At 38.0% G+C, this 16,697-nt stretch overlaps 1 protein-coding gene across 2 annotated transcripts in view; it reads right to left on the bottom strand.

Annotated features, from left to right (window-relative positions):
• Positions 1-16,697, bottom strand: part of OCA2 (OCA2 melanosomal transmembrane protein) — a 296,067-nt gene that overhangs the window by 157,282 nt on the left and 122,088 nt on the right. For both annotated transcript variants that reach the window (XM_088454034.1, XM_088454035.1), the window contains exons 10-11: positions 8,636-8,707; positions 615-680 (exon numbers count right to left, since the gene is read on the bottom strand). In XM_088454034.1, the coding sequence (XP_088310160.1) occupies positions 615-680; positions 8,636-8,707 (138 nt within the window). The remainder of the gene's footprint in view (positions 1-614; positions 681-8,635; positions 8,708-16,697) is intronic.

The raw sequence follows: 16,697 nt of genomic DNA, 5'->3' as shown, positions 1-16,697 counted from the left end.
TAAGGAGGAAAAAAAACGTGCAATGAGTATTTTGTATGCCCTATATGCATTGGGTTTGACTTTAATATACTTCTGAATTAAGAAAATGGGAATGTGATGTTATAGGCAGTATACAGAACAAGCAAAATGCTTCACAATTTTTTTTAACCCCAACAGACTTAGTCAAAACTATGTAAAAAATAATTCAACAATTTATTTAAAAAACTAATAATGGGCAGATTAGGATTTTTTGCTCAATTAGACCACTATGCACCAAATGTTCATGTTAAAACCACAAAAACTGTAGCATGTACAGACATTTTACCATGCTTGAAGAGGCGTACCAAAGGAAATGTCAAATCTGTACCATTTTGCCATTTTCAGAAACACTTAAACTCCAAATTAGTTGATCTATTTTTTTAGAACTACGCAATAAGGAGATATATAAACTTTCAAAAATAAATTAAAAGCGCCAACTTTTAAAACATAACTTTGCAATTTGATATTTTAATAGTATTGTGGTGCCTCCCTTTAGTAGTAAATACGGTAAGTTAGAATTTTTAATGTGCATGGAATTTTAAGATGATACTTCGCAAAAACAGTTTAGCTTCTAAAAGTTGGAAATTAGAAATTACCATTCCAAACAACAGTGCCAGCGTTTCATAATCAATCCACTCCACTACTTTCACCAAGCTCGGTCTCTGCAATCAAAAGGACAGAACAACGTGTTAAACAAAACTGTTAATTACCCATATAATGATTAGCTTTGCAAAATGTACACTTCATTTAATAATCAACAATTCATATGTGCATTAATGAATGGCAATTAACATATCAATGAACAGTATTGCTGCTGGTTTATGGAAATTTAGAGACAAATTTCTTTCTTGTAACTCTTACAGTACAGGGTTTAATAAAAAAAAACATATATATATATATATTATATATATATATATGAACGGCCGGCACTCCATTCATAATAGATTACTTGCCCAAGCCATTAAAGACCTTAGTAACAATCCTACTATTATAATTCAACCGGCTGACAAGGGTGGTGCCCTGGTCATTCAAAACACAGAGGACTGTAAAACTGAAATGTATCGTCAATTCCTGGACACTAATGTCTACCTTTAAACTTGATTGTGATCCAACAATTGCTTTTAAAATGGATATGGATACTTTTCTGCAAACTGCAGTAGACAACAACATAATTTCTGAGTCTGTACAAAGGAATTTAACCATTGAACATCCGAAGATACTGCTGATATACTCACTTCCTAAGATTCATAAATCTGTGACAGTTCCGCCTGGCCGACCAATTATCTCGGCCAGAGATTCTATTTACAGAAATTTGTCCAAATATCTGGACTCATTTCTCCAACCTTTGGTGGTTACAGAAAGGACGTACCTCAGAGACACGAATATGTTCTAGAGGAACCTAAATACTTTGTCGGAGATCCCAGATAATCTATTACTATGTACAATTGACGTAGTGTCATTGTACACTAGTATACCACAACGACAGGGTTTGGAAAGTGTACGGACCTTTTTACAAGGACATAATGAGTATGCAGGCCCGGACATTTCATTCTTCATAGAAGCTCTTGAGAACACTTTAGTCTGTAATTACTTTTTGTTTAATAATGAATTGGCCACCTGTGGCCCCCTCATTCGCCAACATTTTTATGTTTCAGGTGGAGAAGGAAGTTTTTTGCGTAATCCCAAGTTTGAACCTTTAATTTTTTTATTTTTTCAATACATCGATGACATCTTGGTATTCTGGTCAGGGTCGCTTGACCAGTTTAAATTAGCCATGGAAGAATTAAATGGATTACACCCTGACATCAAATTTACTTATACGTGTCATCAGGAAGAGACCCATTATTTGGATGTGAAAATTAGTTTAAGGAAGAACAAATTGTTTACTAATGTATATCATAAACCGACAGATGCGAATACCATCTTGCACGCCCAAAGCCATCATTCGCCTGCACTTATTCGGGGATTGCTGTATTCTCAATTTTTGCACATTAGGCGAATTACCAATGATGACATGGTGGCTTCCACGGAAATCGATTATATGCTAGAGAAATTTGCACAAAGAGGCTATAAAAAGAAAGACCTTAAAGCCTCTAAAGACAAGGTGATGACCTTAAACCGCAATGATCTACTGTGCAGTGTTTATGAGGATGATGATAGGAGGGAAGAACAACAAAGAATGTTTTTCATCAGTGAGTTTAACACAGCCAGCCCTATTGTGCAATGTACAGCTAAAAAATTATGGCCCATAATAAACACTGACACCACATTGAAACCATTGGTCAATTCGAGATTGATGATGTGTCATAAAAAAGGCCGCGATTTACGGGACTGGTTGGTTCATAGTGATATATCCTCTACTCCACCTGCTAACACGTCCCATTTTTTGACTAAACAACCAGGGTGCTATAAGTGCACTAGGTGCACTACGTGCAGATATTTGGAGACTGGTAATTTTATATCTCATCCAAGATCAGGCAAACTGATACCAATTAAACATGTGGTCACGTGTACCAGTCGATACGTAATATATTGTATTAAATGTCCCTGCAGCCTCGTGTATATCGGCAAACCAGTTGCACCTTCCATGAAAGAATGGCCCAACACCGTTCAGCGATCCATGTAGCTCTGTATGGCTGTGAGGTGGATCAACCTGTAGCAAAACATTTTAAACAACAGCAACACTCACTGGCGTCATTATCCTATAAAATCTTGGATCACATTCCTAAGTTGAAAAGAGGAGGTGACCGAGATCGCATATTGTTGCAATGAGAGGCATCATGGATACATTCTATGAACACTGTGGTGCCTTTTGGTCTTAACGAGACTTTATCTTTTGCATGTTTTCTATGAGTTTCCTTGGCATGTTATCTCGCATTAATGGGTCATATATGTCAGATGGTAGATGCATTTGACACCTGTTGGCAGGGGATTTATCATTTAGGTATATGGGTGGCCCTGTTGTTTCATTCATTTGGCCATTAGATTTAGTAAATTTAAATTGAGGTTTACCTCATGCCTATAATTTTGGAGTTTTAGGATGTATTTGTGCTCATTTATGTGGATTTATTTTTCTATTTGTTATATAGATATACTGAAATTATATAGGTTGATGTGATGGTGGCTTGCTGGTTGAGATGCACCGTTTAAGGTCAGAGAGATCTGACTTGCATTTCAGTGTATCTACTGGCAAGTATATGTTAGTATGGGGAGAGCACTCCTCATTATTTTTGCAGGTAGGGTGTGTGACTGTCTGTGTTTATGTCTATTCATGTTTATGTTTCCATGGTTACACTTTAGCATGGTTGGGTCTCCGGGATAGATGGAACCGGGTGACGCGTTCTGACCGGGTAGCATATTTCAGGCACTTGTTTGTGGTTGCGCGCCGGCTGCATCTACCCGCATTCTCGCGATTAGTGGTATTTTATGAGATGTTTATGTAGGAGGATTTGTTGTGTTCGGGAGGTAGGCGGGGCCCAGGGGGACGCCTGGTCGGTGTGTCCTTGATGTGCACCCGATGTGGTGCGATATGTGGGCCGCGCAACCCCGGATGCCAGGATTTATTTGGGGTACTGTGTTATTATGTTTGTGTGTTATGTTTGTATATTACGTGTTGTCATGGTGACATCTGTTCTTCCCGCCTCTGAGGTGGCTGTTGCCTATTGGTGCACCAAACGAGTGATCGTGTTTTTGACGCTCTCCGGTTTGTTGTTGCACCGTGATGACGTCATCAATGGGGGCCGGTTTGATGCAGTGATCCATGAGGGTGTTGCAGGTATATAAGGTGCGTTATTCAGTGTGTTTTGTATTCTTGACAAAGGTTGAATAAACCGAAACGTTGAAGCTGGACATTGTCCTTGGTTGATTTGTTTACAGGACCTGTGAGTGCCACCATCATCTGGATACTATATATATATATATATATATATATATACATAATCTATATCCAATAGTCCAGCACTCCTATCCAATGATTCAATACATTTTGTACAAGCATAAATGGATGACTAATATAGATCACATCCCTCCTAAACCAAGGGGTGGAGATAGAACATTGGATTTGACCAGATTGGAATAAAGTGGATATTGCGCCTTAACATTTTTTTCATCCAAATGGACTAAAGGAAAAATTAACTGCAACTCTCTTTAATAAATTTGGCACCTATATGAGTGTTCTTAGCTGCATAGGAGCAAGTTGATACTAGTTATCCATTTATGCTTGTACAAAATGTATTGAAGTTATTTGATTACAAGACTACAATTACATGTCATATTATATGAGTAATTTTAGAATATTCATTTATAACTTATAGGTGCTGATTATATATGTGGTACAGTCCGATTTTTTTTATATATCTATATATATATATAGATCCTTTTGATACAAGTGTTTTCACTATTTAGATGCAGTTCCGCACTCTGCATAATGTTTGTATGTTTTTATTTCCTTTTCAGCTGTCCACCACCAGGGCAATGACGTCATCCAGAGTGCAACTTCGGACGAGCGTGGAAGCCTCTCTCACCTCCATTGGCAGCAAGAATTACTCGGTCAGGGTTATAAGGTAAGCTCACTCTTGTATATATTTTTGCACTGTTGTGATCTTGAGGACGGGCCACTGCGTAGTCCCGAAACGTCGATTTAAAAGACCACTAAATAAAGAATACTTGCATAAGCCCTGGAGTGACCTGTGTTGATCTGTACTAGTACTACCTGAAGATATATATAGATAGATAGATAGATAGATAGATAGATAGATAGATAGATATAGACATATATATATATATATATATATATATATATATTTACACACACAAATTTGTTATGGTTGATACATTTGATTATACAGTCAGGTCCATAAATATTGGGACATTGACAGAATTTTCATATTTTGTCCTCTATTCACCACCACAATGGCTTTGAAATGAAACAAACAAGATGTGATTTAACTGCAGACTTTCAGATTTCATTTGAGGGTAATTACATGCAAATCAGGTGAACGTTGTAGGAATTACAACCGTTTCTATATGTGCCTCCCACTTTTTAAGGGGCCAAAAGGAATGGTACAAACTAAACAATCCTAAATCTAACTTTCACTTTTTAATACTATGTTGCAAATCCTTTGCAGGCAATTACAGCTTGAAGTCTGGAACGCATAGACATCACCAGATGCTGGGTTTCATCCCTGGTAATGCTCTGCCAGGCCTCTACTGCAAATGTCTTCAGTTCCTGCTTGTTCTTGGGGCATTTTCCCTTCAGTTTTGTCTTCATCAAGTGAAATGCATTCTCAATCGGATTCAGGTCAGGGGATTGACTTGGCCATTGCATAACATTCCACTTTTTAGCCTTAAAAAACTCTTTGGTTGCTTTTGCAGTATGCTTCGGGTCATTGTCCATCTGCACTGTGAAGCGCCGTCCCATGAGTTCTGAAGCATTTGACTGAATATGAGCATATAATATTGCCCGAAACACTTCAGAATTAATTCTGCTTTTGTCAGCAGTCACATCATCAATAAATACAAGGGAACCAGTTCCATTGGCAGCCATACACCATGCCCACGCCATGATACTACCACCACCATGCTTCACTGATGAGGTGGTATGTTTTGGATCATGAGCAGTTCCTTTCCTTCTCCGTACTCTTCTCTTCCCATCACTCTGGTACAAGTTGATCTTTGTCTCATCTGTCCATAGGATGTTGTTCCAGAACTGTAATGGCTTTTTTAGATTTTGTTTGGCAAACTCTAATCTGGTCTTCCTGTTTTTGTGGCTCACCAATGGTTTGCATCTTGTGGTGAACCCTCTATATTCACTCTTGTGAAGTCTTCTCTTGATTGTTGACTTTGACACATATACATCTACCTCCTGGAGAGTGTTCTTGATTTGGCCAACTGTTGTGAAGGGGTTTTTCTTCACCAGGGAAATAATTCTTCTGTCATCCACTACAGTTGTTTTCCATGGTCTTCCGGGTCTTTTGGTGTTGCTGAGCTCTCCGGTGCATTCTTTCTTTTTAAGAATGTTCCAAACAGTTGATTTGGCCACACCTAATGTTTTTGCTATCTCTCTGATGGGTTTGTTTTTTGATTTTTCAGCCTAATGATGGCTTGCTTCACTGATTAGTGACAGCTCTTTAGATCTCATATTGAAAGTCGACATCAACTGATTCCAAATGCAAATGTCACACCTAGAATCAACTCCAGACCTTTTACCTGCTTAATTGATAATGAAATAATGAGGGAATAGCCCACACCTGTCCATGAAATAGCTTTTGAGTTGATAGTCCCATTACTTTTGGCCCCTTAAAAAGTGGGAGGCAGATATTGAAACCATTGTAATTCCTACACCGTTCACCCGATTTGGATGTAATTACCCTCAAACTAAATCTGAAAGTCTGCAGTTAAAGCACATCTTGTTTGCTTAATTTCAAAACCATTGTGGTGGTGAATAGAGACCAAAATCTGAAAATTCTGTCAATGTCCCAATATTTATGGACACTGTGTGTGTGTTGCACTAATGTCCTTTAAAATCAGGACTGCTGCTCCCCTTCTTGATCCACAGTCCCGTAGGACTAGTTCAAATCTACAAGAAAAAAAAGCAGAGGGAGCACTCCATAGTGCGTAAAAGTATTTAGTCACATGAAACCACAGATATCCCGGTAGGGATGGACATCGATGGTCGATGTTTGCTGCCCATCAATGTTTTTCTTTCGATGTTGGTGTTTTACCATTCGATGGCAGCATTCCGATGTTTGCTGCCATCAAATGGTAATCATTCAATGGTGTTGCGATGGTGGCTTCCTTTCTTTAAAAACTAAAAGCTCTGCCTCCCCTGACTGCTGTGTGCTGTGTCTCTGCCTCTAATAACCTTCCTGGCTCAAGTTGCTGGGATCGTTGGAGGCTGCCTCTCACTGCCTCAGACCTGGCCCTCCCTCCCCTCTCTGCTAGCTCTGATTGGCTCTCTGAGAGTGAGAGCCAATCAGTGTGCAGCCCTGGCCCTGCAGCTCCTGTCACTTACAGACACACACAGAGGGACAGCTAACAATGTTTTCACAGCAGAGATGGGGAGTGATGTCTCTGCTGGTGCTGTAAGAGGTTAATTTTCTGTGTGTTATAAGTAAATTTTATACATGTCTTTTACACATCATTTTCTTGTTGCTTTAAGTGCCCACAGCAGCATGGCAGTGTTTCCCATTCTCCTCCTCATCCTAAATCAGCTTTGCCTGCCTGTGCCTTTGCCTGGGTTTTTTTTTTTTTTTTTACTTTGTGTCTGAGACCCTCCACCTAACATTGCCCCTTTACTATTCATATGAATAGTTTTCACCATTAAATGCTATTGATGTGATGGTTAGTTACCATCGCATCGAAAGATTCAATGGTGGAAGCACTGCCATCATATGATGGTGGGCTTCCGATGTCCATCCCTATATCCCAGGCATAAACAATTGGACTCGTTCCAATAAAAAGTCAACTGTGGACTGATTACCACATGATATGAATAAGATTCAATAGGCAATACACCAACCGCCCTTCCGGTTACCGCTGGAACACACTACCCACGCTTCTGGCTGCTAGGAAGAGGATCAGGGTGCCGGAGTCGCCACGGCCTGAGACTGCAGGAGGGATTGACCCGTCATCTGACCTGTGGATCTGAATGTTCAATTTCCCTGGGAGATCTGCTCAGGCATGCAGGCTGCCTGCATTGTTTATGCCCGGGATATCAGTGCTTCTATGTGAACAAATGCTTTTATGCACTATGGAGCCCCCCACTGCTTTTTTCATATATATACACACTAGAATTAGCATAAGTATAAAAAATACTGTACCATAACAACTATAGTGATACATTATATTGCTCACCAACTCTAAATCATTTTGTTCCATAAAGAGGATTCTGAAACTTGTGTTGCTAAAGGGTTTACTTTTGTGGTAAAATCTATTATTGGACAGGCAGAAAAATTGTACTCTTAACAACCATAGACTCCACTATGCCGCTGACTGAGGATATGAAACTAAATAATTGAAAGTTATAAAGCAGGGGAAGGCTATATAAGATATATAGTATATATGCTTCCACCTTGCTTTTTCTGCAGTTAGAATAGTTATTAACGATTGAAAGTTATAATAAAATGTTGAAGTCAATCAAGATCTGTATAACACGGGAAAATACGATGCAGCAACTTGTGAACTGGTGAAATGTGCAACTGTCTAGAAGAAATTTTTAAAAAGTAGGGATTTCGTCCAAAAGGAGGTGTTAACAAATGGAACAGTGACCAACCATTAAATATGCCACACTCATTACTCTTTTCAGTCGGTTAAGTTCAGAACAATAGTAATTGTGTAGTAATGCTATGTTTAAGTCTGTACCTTACAGAAGTTTCGTTAACCAGAGCTTCAGTGTAACATATTTTGACTAGGGTTGCTCAAACTTTTGCATGAAACTAGTTAATGGGCTAAAGAAATATTTAGGAGTAAACAGCCTACTAGTTACTAAGGTGCTAAGTAACTGTCTTTACTTTGTAAAAGCAATATTTACACTTCAGGATCTACCATTTATATAAATTGGGGTTCAGTGCAGTAAAAGAGTTGTTAAAACCTGGAGCATTTTAGTTGTTCAACTTACATCACCAACAGCTGCCAGTGCTGCCAGAGCTGCCAAGGAGCCCAACATTGCTGCTAGTGTTCTGTGGACAATCTAAAAAGAAAAAGAAAATAAATTTCACATTTCTAGCAAATATAACTTTGAAGGTTATAAAATTATATATGAAGAATATTTTGATTATTGTTATGCTATGCCAACATACCAACAAAGTGCACCACACTACCTGACACAAACTGGAGTGTTCAGAAAAATAAGTGGAATGAAAAAAATGAACATGTAAATTCATCGAAAAGTAAACAAAGAAATAATGACAACAACAATATCATCATCATGTAGCAATTTGTAGGACACACAAAAAAAAGATACATTCTGATATACTGTGGCAACATTTCAATACCACCCAGTGAAAAAAAAAAACATATTGGTCATTCCAATTTAGCATGATTACATCACAAGAGCCAGACTTCTTAAAGTGAATAAAAGCCATAAGGCACATGATTGCTGGTACACATTTAAAAGATTTAAAGAAAGATGGAATGATCACTGTTCTGGCCTTCATTAAGATGTACAGCCTCACAAGTGATATTGTGATTGGCCGTGCAGCACAATGAACAATATGCCCAATATGTCATTCCGATTTGGCCTAATACCAGCAAATCAGGAGTAAGAAAAATCTTCGAGTTCCATGCGTGTACCGGGCAACTGCATATGCTAAGGAGAGAAGAGCGGGGACTTCAAACCTATAAGTAACCTTTATATCACAGCAATAAAATGTGAAATCATGGAAACAAGTCTGAATTTTTAACTATTATAAGACAATTCCCCAATACATTATCTTCTTAATAAATGGATCAATACCTACAATACTGATTTTGTGCACTGTAAACTATCAAATTAAATTTTTTTGATAGAGTAGATTACTGTACATCATTTAATCATTGAATGAATAAGGGGTTATCTGAATTCTACTATGATTCAGAGGATGCATGTTCCATACTGGTACTGAACCCAGAGCAAAAATGAAACATTTTTAAATACCCATGTGCAAATTTTTATTATTGCCTCTCTAGCAAATGGATACATCTGGTTATTGATTTCAATTTGTCATCAGCCAGTCATATGGCAGCGACACAATGCATAAAGTTATATAGACATAGTCGAGAGGTTCAGATGTTGTTCAGACCAGATCAAGAATAAATGTGATCTAAATGACTTTAACAATTCAATAATTAAATTTCACAGCCTAACTGAGTAGTATTGTTGATTACCTGCATCCCTTACAGCCACAATATACAAATCTGCTAATGGTTACTTTCAGCAGGAAAAAACATCTCTCAAAACACATCATTTCAAGATGGTTCCATGAACTTAATAATGAGTCCATTGTACTCCAATGGCCTCCAGTCACCAGATCTAAATCCAGATCTGGTAGAACTGGAGATTTTCTTTGTGAATGTACAGCTGCAAAATCTGCAGCATTCTAATGGTGTTATCAGGTCAACATGGATCATTATCTCTAAGGAATGTTTCTAGCATATTATTGAATCAATGTCAGTTAATCAGACTATTCTGGGGTTAAGGGACAACTAATAAAGTGGCCACGGAGTGTATATCCAGGTTAAGGATATTGGAAAAAATATGTTGCATCGTAAAGTATTTTGCCAACAGTTTGAGTGAATAGAGATGTGGGACCAATAAGAATGACAGTATTATCATCATCTTTGTGATTTGCTGTGTTGAACAATAGTGAAACATGTACCTAAAATAGGAATATACAAATTAAATGTAGACATTAAACAAAGGATATGAATGGTCCTGCTCATGAAAGTGTTTACATTTTAATTGGAAGAGGACCCAAATTAAACAAGAGGGGAAAGTGTGGATCAGAGTGGAGATTGGGATAATTATAAGGGGGCATTAGTGTGGTAGCATACTTGAAGTAGTTTAAAATCTAATAAAAAGATGGGTTTTCAGAAAGTGTTCAATATTTGAAAGCTCTGGTAGAGTATTATAAAGCAAGGAAGGAATTCCATAAGTTGGTAATGGCATGGTAAAAGTCTTGTCGGTGTGAGAGGTGAAGTGATGGGATTGTGTTGTTGATGGTATTGTAGGTGAAGTGAGCAATTTAAATTGGATTTTGGTGGGCATGGGAGTGCCAGATTAGTGATTTGCAGAGTGATGAGGCAGACGTGGAGAAGCAAAATCTCATTGCCATTTTTACAATGGATTAGTGGAAGATAAATGGGTGTGTGAATTGCATATCTGAGAAAGTTTCAGTACACAATGAAGGAGATATGAGAGTACATATAAAATTTTAAGTCGCATTTTGGGTAAGAAAGGGGGGTATTCTGGCAATATTTTGAAGGTCAAAGTGACTGGACTGGGATAGAGACTGGATAAGTGAAAAGCAGAGGGTGGGATAAAGTTTAACACAAAGGTAGTGGTTTGGATATGTTGAGTTTTAGGTAGAATAGGAAGATCAAATGGCCAATAACAGAGAGAAAGTTGGTTTCACAATAGTTGTGTCCTTACTAAGATTTGCTCTCATCATGACACATTCACTGGACTGGCACCAGATCTCATGCTAAGCGAGTGTACAGTATTTGTGCACTATCAATACTATATTAAACTCAAGATAGTACTTTCAATTGCACAAAATGCATAAAAGTAGCATAATATTAGGGGAAAAGTAGCATCATATTAGTAAAAAAAAGCAGCAAAGAGTGTAAAGAAAACATTGCTGTCTAACTAGAAGATAGACATTGCTGTTAAAATTGAAAAATCATGTTTTCCATATTTGGCCACATTTTCAGTTTCATGCAATGTGCATTAGTCTGAATGCTCTTCGTTACTTTATTTTTTTACTAACAGTATGCTACTTTTCCACTAATATTATGATACTTTTTCGATAATTTTGTGCTAATTTTGAGAAATTGAATTGCTATTTTCTAGCATATTTCATATAGACAAACAGGAGTTTTGAGAGGACTCATTAAAAACTGCCTATAACATGACACACTACTATATCCAATACTGTGGTGGGAGAGGGGTTGTGTGATTTTCGCAAAGCAGAATATGGACACATCTGTATAAGAGAAAAAGTAAGGTAGAAGTAGATTTGGGTGTTGGTCAGCGTACTGTAGAAGTGGAGTTGAAGGCTGAATTAACTAATTAGCATTCGAGAAAAACAGGAATACAGTAATAAAAACAGAGTTCTGAAAACAAAGTTATGTGGCACCTCATTAGATAGTGGAATTGGAGGGGAGGAAGCACCAGTCAGGAAATATTTCTGTCACAAAGGTGAGGAGTGGGATGAACAGTGTGCAGAAGATTAATCCACAATATTGAAAGCTGCAGACAGGTCCAGGAAGATGAATTTGGAGAAGTGATCGGGAGCTTTAATATATCATTTAGAATTTTTGTAATTGTAGTCTCAGCAGAAATTTGGAGGTGGAGATTTGATCGCAGTCGAGAATAGTGTGAAAGAAGAGAACATGAGATAAGCAAATTGTGTTGTACAACTGCCTAAGTAGTTAGAAAAGTGAATCAGGTCGAGTGTATCTATGGTTTTCTGTCGGCATGTAAATTTCTGCACTAATAGTGAAGAGGATATAAGGTGAGACTTGAGGAAAAGTGGTTTGGTTGGAAAGTGGAAAAGATAAGTTGGTGAAACTAGAGATTGAGAGGAAGAAAGAGAAGACAAGGTGAATATCCATCACAGTCGGTGGAAGATGAAGGAAAGACCAGTGGGATGTTCATGGGAATGTTGAAATCACCTAGTAAGGAAGTAGGCAGGTCAAGTGAGCCAGGCAGCAAAGTTGTCAAATAATTGTAAAACTGGACCTGTGGGGTGATAAAGAACAGCAACACAAAAGGTAGACAGGAGAAAAATTATAAATAATTTAGACTTTACCGAAGATAAATATGAGGATATTGGGGCTATGACTCAAAGTTCAGTATGGAAACAGTATAATGTTTACTCCACAACTGGTCTATTTGTGGGTCTGGTAGTGTGCCTGAGAGTGAATTACCCATAAGAGAGCTACAGGGAATGTAGCTGTCTCTGAGGAGGAGCCAGGTTTCTCAAATGGGAAGGATGTTGAAGAACTGCTATAAAACAGGTCTGGGTTTGCAAAGTTCACAGTAAATGGCAATGGGGTATTAGAAATACTGTAATGTGGATAATTTGGAGGCATTTAAAGCTGGAGGTATATATAAAAGTTCAGAATTTTGGAGTGATGTGAGATCTGTTTGAATGTATATTAGCCAATGTAAAAAAATATTTTCAGAAAATGGAGTGGTTGGTGGCTCTCTTTGTTTTTGTAAAATTAAAGAGCTTTTCTCTGGATGGGTATGGGATGCCGGTGCTCGGGATCCCGATGGTCAGAATCCTAATGCCGGCATCCCAACAGGGTTAGGATACAGTCACGGCCATGACAACACAAGTTTGTTGTGGTGGACAAAAGCATTTTCCTACTTATGAGGGGAACACCCTTCAGGGTATATGTCCTAAATGATGTTTTTGGTATTTTTGATGTTTTTCCATCTGTTTTGCAGACCAAACATTTATTAAAGGTAAAACGATCTCAAAAACTTCAAAAATATAGACTTGATTATTTTACATAGGCCAGTAGAGAAACCAGAGATTTACTAAGAATAGTTTTTAAAACAGACTCTAAAATGATGGCAAACTCACCCAAATAGTAGACATGTGGATGTGTTGACTGACCACAGCGTGGCAACTACTGCACTCTGACCAATCAGTGCATCCCCTTCATTTCTATTTAGAGGGTCCAGGAGTAACCTATCACTTGCCATGGTGCTACAGTATGCTCAGAACAAGTACCAAGTTTTTTTGTTTTGCAAAGTGTTGGAATATCACATGGTCCATAGAGTATGTGACCCCTTCATCTTGTAAGCAATAAATTGGTGATTATTACCCCTTTTCCACTGCCTAAAAAACCTGGGTAATTGCCGTGTTTACCCTGGACTCACTCAGTGGAAATGGCTCCAAGGAAAAATCCTGGGTCTACTGACCCGGGGGATTTCTTCCCAGGTGTCAAGCAGGGTTTTTAGCAAGTAAAATCCAGAAACACTGCAGTGGAAACAGCTCTTACCCGGGTTTATTTCACCCAGGTAATTGCAAAAGCCACTGATTACATCAGCAGCCAGCACCCTGCAATGACCAATCACTCAGAGGAGACACCTGAAAAAAGGATGTCATTAAAAATGTAATTAAATTAAATAATAATAATTAAATAATAATAATTCTATTTATTTTTTAATTATTATTGTTTAATTCAATGACATCCTTTATTAATTATTATTATGTATGTTTTTATTATTTCATTATTATTATTATTAATAATAAAATTAAATAAATAAAAATACATAATGATAAATAATAAAATAAAGTCAGTAAAATGTCATTAAATGTGTATGTCATTAAAAATGGTCATTTTTAATGACATACACAGGTTTTGCTGAGCTTACCTGGGATCAGTGGCAACGGACGTGACTCAGGAAAAACCTGGGACGAAGGTGCAGTGGAAAAAGGGGTCTAAGCCAGGAATTACACAGCAAAATGCTGGGTAAAAATCCCGGGACAGTCCCGGGATTTTAATGGAAAAGGGGTATAAGGGTGGTGTTGGCTAATGCTTATTTAATAAAGGCTTAAAATACTATGTGTGTGTGTGTCATGTCTCTTGTTTAATATTTTTTTACAGGTGGCAACGAATGCTTAATGTCCATGCATACTGGCACTTGTGCTTTGACAAGTGTCATCATGCCGAGGCAGGACTTGTAGGCCACCTGTAAAAAAAAAACAAGTTGCATGCTGTTACCTGCCTAGAGGAGACTTTAGTGAGGCACACAGTGTGTTTCCGAAATTACCTTGTGTGTTCACCAATGCTGAACTTTCATTGCCATCTAGTGCTGGGCTTACTGGTTGTTTTACTCATTATTTCATCAGAACTTGAAAACTCATTGCTAATGTGCCTCTAACATTTGAGCCTATCTGCTCTGTATGAGCTATGTTTTGTTTTACTGTTATATTTGTTTTCAGCTCCAAATGAACATGTGTCACATGTTTAAATAAACCTCTTATGCTACACCTTCTAGCTCATATGTATTTTATAAGGTGCATAGAGACATATAAACCATTGTTGTTTTTTAACACAGTATGTTGTTTATTTTTTATTTAATTTTCCATGTTCAAACTGCATCTGCAATATTGAAAAAACATCAAAAGGAAAGTATATCTATATAAATATATTTTATGTTACATAGCATTATCCTATTGTTCATTTGTATTCCTCATCCCTTGTAGTGCCCAGGGCTTATTACCATTATATATAACAATATTAATTGTTATACATAACAATTAGTATTGTTAAAAGCCCAGAGCTCTTCTCCGCACCCACCACTAGTGGTGTGGAGATGAGCTTTGGGCTATTAGCCCAGGAATGGTTGTCCTTGGGAAGGGGTTCCCCATTTTTTGTGGGATGGGGGGCTTCCCACTTCCCTAGTGATACCAGGCCTGGTTGCCACTATGACAGGGGGACCCATAGCAGGATTATGGCTTGTGGGGCCTTAGGGCAACTACATTACTAAATTGGCACCCTGCCATTATGCCCTCCATACCTTGCCCCACACAGTGCTCCCCCTATAAGCCCCAATGTGCCCCCCTTTATGCCACATGGTGCCTCCATCCAGTTTGAGAGCCCCAGGGGACCGCCCTTTTTACACCCCACCCCAATCCGGCAACAGAGTATGACTTCACGATTTTAGATTAACACCAAAGCTGTGCAGTTATTTAATGACAGAACACACTTCTCTTATACAATATGTAATTTGGACTTTACTTATACTATACATGTAATTTTATTACAGAGCATTTTTTTCTGCAAAGCATACTGTATATCAGTTATTAACAGCAGCCAAAGAGAACAGATAAAACTAGCAGACAACCTGCATATAATTTTAAATGTGGCAGAAGGTGTAGATATTAGGGATGTGCACTGACCCCTGTGTTTTGGTGTTGCATCTGTATCTCCTTTGTGTTTTGGATCTGGATTTGGTTTTGCCAAAACCGCCCTTGTGTGATTTGGTTTTTGATCTGTATTTCTTTTTTTAAAACAAAATATTGATAAAAATTGCTAAAATCACATAATCTGGGCTTTTTTTTGGTCCTACAGTATTATTAGCCTCAATAACATTAATTTCCACTCATTTCCAGTCAATTTTGACCACCTCACAATACTGTTTTCATCTGGTTTAGGGCCAAATTTGCACCAAGCTAGCTGACTGACTAAGCTAAGTGGCAGCAGTGAGCGGCACAAACACGTGGCAATTCAACTTCCAAAATGGCACAAAAGGAAACATATGTTTTAATTAATCAAGAGGCCTGAGGAATATGGAGTATGTATGTAGTTGAAGGCAGGGAAATGAAGGGTTGATTGGTAGTAAAAAAATTTTAATTTTTGATTCCGAAGCAAATTTATGAGGGAGAAGGGGAAAGCATGGGTGGACAATATGTCCCATGTTTTGCCCACAAAATCAACTTGGTGGTTCAGAATATTTTTTTTAAATTAAAGGGGCAGGCAGGAGATGCTGTCTGTGTCCATAAACATTTCTGGAATTTTTTGGCATTCAGCAACCGCATGTCAAAGATTGCAGCAGCTGTGGCAGTTCAACTTCCAACATGGCACATCAGCAAACAATTGTTTCTATTATTCAAGAGACCTGAGGGAGTTGGCGTATGTATGTAGTTAAAGGCAGGGAATGGAAGATTTGATTAAATCTATTACTAATTTCATTTTTTGATTCCAAAGCAAATTTATGAGGGAGGAGGGGAGGGGATGAGGGGAGGCATTTACAAAAAAATATTTAAATCAATCACATCAGTCCTTGCTCCAGAAGAATCCTTGAGCACTATGCCTGCTACTGGGAGTGGATTTTCATCCCAGAAGGGTACCAGGAAGACTACTATTAGTACTTTAAAAAATAATTGTCTGTTAAACAATCCTTTGCAATGGGAAGCAAGTATGAAAGCAGTCACCCAGTTGCACAGCGGATCACTGGC

Source organism: Taudactylus pleione, unplaced genomic scaffold (genome assembly GCF_031769625.1).
Source record: "Taudactylus pleione unplaced genomic scaffold, aTauple2 ptg000609l, whole genome shotgun sequence".
Taxonomy (NCBI): Eukaryota; Metazoa; Chordata; class Amphibia; order Anura; family Myobatrachidae; genus Taudactylus; species Taudactylus pleione.
The sequence above is the reverse complement of the archived record's forward strand: the minus strand, read 5'-3'. Positions and strand labels throughout refer to the sequence as shown.